The sequence below is a fragment of the Melozone crissalis genome, unplaced genomic scaffold, assembly GCF_028551555.1.
Source record: "Melozone crissalis strain CALT ecotype California unplaced genomic scaffold, PUWL_Pcris_2 ptg000009l_1, whole genome shotgun sequence".
NCBI classification, from domain to species: domain Eukaryota; kingdom Metazoa; phylum Chordata; class Aves; order Passeriformes; family Passerellidae; genus Melozone; species Melozone crissalis.
Window position 1 is genome coordinate 2151818 of NW_026535787.1, and position 3498 is coordinate 2155315.

At 56.5% G+C, this 3498-nt stretch overlaps 1 protein-coding gene across 1 annotated transcript; it reads right to left on the reverse strand.

The window, feature by feature from the left end:
* Positions 1–528: 528 nt before the first annotated feature.
* P2RY2 (purinergic receptor P2Y2) lies at positions 529–1786 on the reverse strand. Its single transcript, XM_054270275.1, has one exon. The coding sequence runs from the start codon at positions 1781–1783 to the stop codon at positions 704–706; it is 1080 nt and encodes a 359-aa protein (XP_054126250.1). The 5' UTR covers positions 1784–1786; the 3' UTR covers positions 529–703.
* Positions 1787–3498: the final 1712 nt, after the last annotated feature.

Genomic DNA, 3498 nt, shown 5'->3' on the forward strand with positions numbered 1-3498 from the left:
TTTTTGGAAGATGTTGGCCTCACTGGAGAAACCTACAGGGGACCTGCTGGATGGTACCAGTAAACTCCAGTGAGCTGCTACCAGGGCACTCCAGTGGGATGGAATGTCCATCAGGTTAGTGGGAAGGCAGCCCTTGGACAGGAGCTGGGAATGCCATCCCTGCTCTGCCAGCTTGAAGCTGGGAGAGCATTTCTGCAGGGATGCAAAGCTGTGGGAGACCCTTTCCTCTGTGGGTGCTACTTGTCCTTGACATTTGCATCAAGCTGCTCAGCAGAACTGCAGCTGCCTCTCCTCATCCCCCCAAAGCCCCTCCTGCCTTGCCAAGGCACAGAGGAACTCCAGCTCCCCCCGTGCCAGGCAATCTGCAAAGAGATTTCTTTAGGGGGACTTTCTGCACACAGTGTTCTTGCTTGGGAAAATGACTCAGGGCACTCAGGGCACGATTTGTTCCCCAGATTTGGTCACCTCAGCGTTGATCAGAGGGGCAGCCTGGGATGCAGAGCCACAGACCAGGGTTCATGTGTGCAACCACAGCTGCACCTTCCTGAAAAAAGTACAGCAAAACAAGCAGAGCAGCGCGTTTGACACGGACCACGCCGGAGCGGGGGCAAGCCCAGGCACCCCAAACACCCAAAGCCTCGGGCCCCAGAGCATCCTGTCCTCCCTTCAGAGCCAGGACAAACCCTCCTGCTGCGGGGCAGAGCTAGGATTTCAGATCCTTGGAGAGCTGTGTGTCCGTGTCGCTGCTGGTTCCCAGGTGACTGTTGGGCACCGTGCCCAGAGCCACCTCGTTCTGAGGCTTCCACGGCACTTTGTTGCCCGCAAACCTCATAAATCGTTGCCCTGCTAAGAAATACAAAATGGGATCCAAGCAGCTGTTGGTGCTGGCCAGGGGACGAGTCACCTTGTATGCCAGGTTGATGGCGTTGAGGGTCTGGCAGCTCAGGTCCCAGCTCCGGAAGGAGTAGTACAAGGTACGGGTGACGTGGAAAGGAAGAAAACAAACAATGAAGACCACCAGGACGATGATGATCATCTTCACCGACTTCTTCTTGGAGCGGGACAGGCGGGAAATGCCCCGGGTGGGCTGGAGCAGCCGCCGCGCCATCAGGCAGTAGCAGACGATGATGATGAGGAAGGGGATGCAGAAGAGCAGCACCAGCATCACCGAGCTGTAAATGACGAACTGCCCGAAGAGCTCCTTGCTGGAGGTGTCGTGGCAGGTGATGGCGTCGCCCTTGGCGCTGGTGGTGACGAAGAAGAGCACGGGGCACTGGCATGCCACGGTCACCAGCCACACGGCCGCCGAGACCTTGCGCGCGTGGCGCACGTGGCCCCAGCGCAGCGACTTGAGCGGGTAGCAGATGCCCAGGAAGCGGTGGATGCTGATGCAGAGCAGGAAGAGGATGCTGCAGTAGAGGTTGGTGTAGAAGAGGAAGCGCACGAGCTTGCACAGCCCCGCGCTGAAGGGCCAGTTGTCCCCCATGGCGTAGTAGTAGACCAGGAGGGGCAGGGACACCACGTAGAGCGTGTCGCTTATGGCCAGGTTGAACATATAGGTGGTGGAGGCGTTCCAGGTCTTGATCCTGAAGATGAAGGCGTAGAGGGCCAGCAGGTTGAGGAAGAGCCCCACCACGCACACGATGCCGTAGGAGACGGGCAGCAGGACGTATTTGAAGTCCTCGTCAAACACGCACTTGTAGGGGTTGTCGTCTGTGCCACCCGGCTCCAAGGAGCTGTTGGTGACCCTGGTCCAGGCTGGAGGAGTTGTGAGGTTCTCCATCACCCTGGGGGGAAAGCAAAGAGGCTGTAAGCACACGGAGACAATGGCTCAAGAGGGCAGCACATCACTGGCCACAGACACCATGGCCTCACGGTGTTGGTGACACAACTGAGCAGTCCCTGACATGGAGGAATCATTGTCAGGTGGATCAGGTGAGTCTTACTTAACCTCATTTTGTATCTGGAGCACAGAGGAAGAACTGAGCTGCTTTCAAGTCACCAACAAACCCCAGGCCACATGTGGGGCTCCACCTCAGAGCTCCTGCAGCCCAGTTCAATGTCCCAAACCTCCCTTCCCACCAGGTTCACACAGAAATTTGCTCTCCTGCATCTCAGAACAGGAACGATGCTCCATTCTGTGTTTAACCAGCCACAAGGGGTGACTCAGCTGAGCACCACTAGAAATGCATTCCTGCTAAATTCCAGGCAGAGAGGATTAGAAAGCGGAATTTCAGCACGCAAACCTCGTGACCATTTCGGAGGTCTTCAGCTCCTTCTGGTAGGGCAAACCCCATCACACCCTGTAATCAAACCTTGCCAAAAGGAGCAGGGTCTCCACCACGGGGGCTCTGCCTGGCTTGGCTGCTGATGAGGATGAGGGGTCTTTAATGGGTTTAGTGCTGGGCTGATGGTGGCCAGGTCACAGTCCTGCTCGCTGGCCTTGAGCCCTGCTTGTGCAGAGCTGGTTTCTGCACGGGACTGATTAGCTGGGAGGAGAAAAATGGCCTTGAAAGGGTCTCTGCAGACACACAGAGCCTGGCCTGTCTGTGAGGAGGGACAAGGGCCCTTTTGTGCCCTGGGCTCTGCTGACACACAATCTCTGAGCGAGCCCATGGGTCAGGAATCAAATTAAAATGCATTTCCTCCCTTCCCGTAAGAGGAGCCGGATTGGTGTCCCTGCTGTTCCCTGCCTTAGGGAAGCCCGTGGAAATGGGGGGTCACAGGGAGGCAAATCCAGCCCAGGAGCTCAGGGAGCAGCAGCTCCTGCAGGAGAAAGGCTCTGAGGAAAGGTGTCCTTGGAATGAGCGTGTGGGATGTACCCTGGCCCAAACCTCACCAGGATTTCAGGTGGGAAAGAGCAATCCCGGCCTTTTTGGGTGAAGGGCTCAGCTCTAACCTGGTGCCACCATGCTGAGGGACAGTGTGGCCATGCCCTTTCTGGCAAAATAAACACCACATCCAGAGCTATCTCAACCCAGATGCTGTAGGGGAGGAGGCAAAGCTGCCAGCCTGGATGGTCTCTCACCAAAGTAAAGCACTTTGGCACTAAAAAGCAGCTTGACAACTGTTTGCTGAGGGAGAGGGGATGAAGTGATGCTTCCAGCCCATCACAAGGGGATAACTCCAGTCCTTGCTGTGGGGACTGGATCAATCAAGCTGTCCAGAAGTGCACTGCCGCCATCCCTGATGATGCTTCCCCCATCCTGCTGCTTTCCCCTTGGAGCAGAGCAGGAAGAGGGCTGGCTGAGGCTCACACTTCCCAAGGACAGGGGTGGAAACCACACTCACCCCCCAGCTAATCTGGAATATCTGCAAAAACCCCAGTACAACTTTGGGAACCACTCTGTGATGAAAATCAGGAGCCAGCACTGTCCTGGTCTCAGGGTTTTGCTTCTCCTGCACTCAGCTCAGCTTTGCTCCCATCCTGCTCCCCCTGAGCCCTCAGCAGTGTGGCTGTGGATGGAGAGGGTTAACAGAGCTCTGGCAGATGGGAAA

Excerpts from the sequence above, each read along its gene's own strand:
- P2RY2 (XM_054270275.1), bottom strand. The coding sequence starts at position 1,783 with ATGGAGAACCTCACAACTCCTCCAGCCTGGACCAGGGTCACCAACAGC.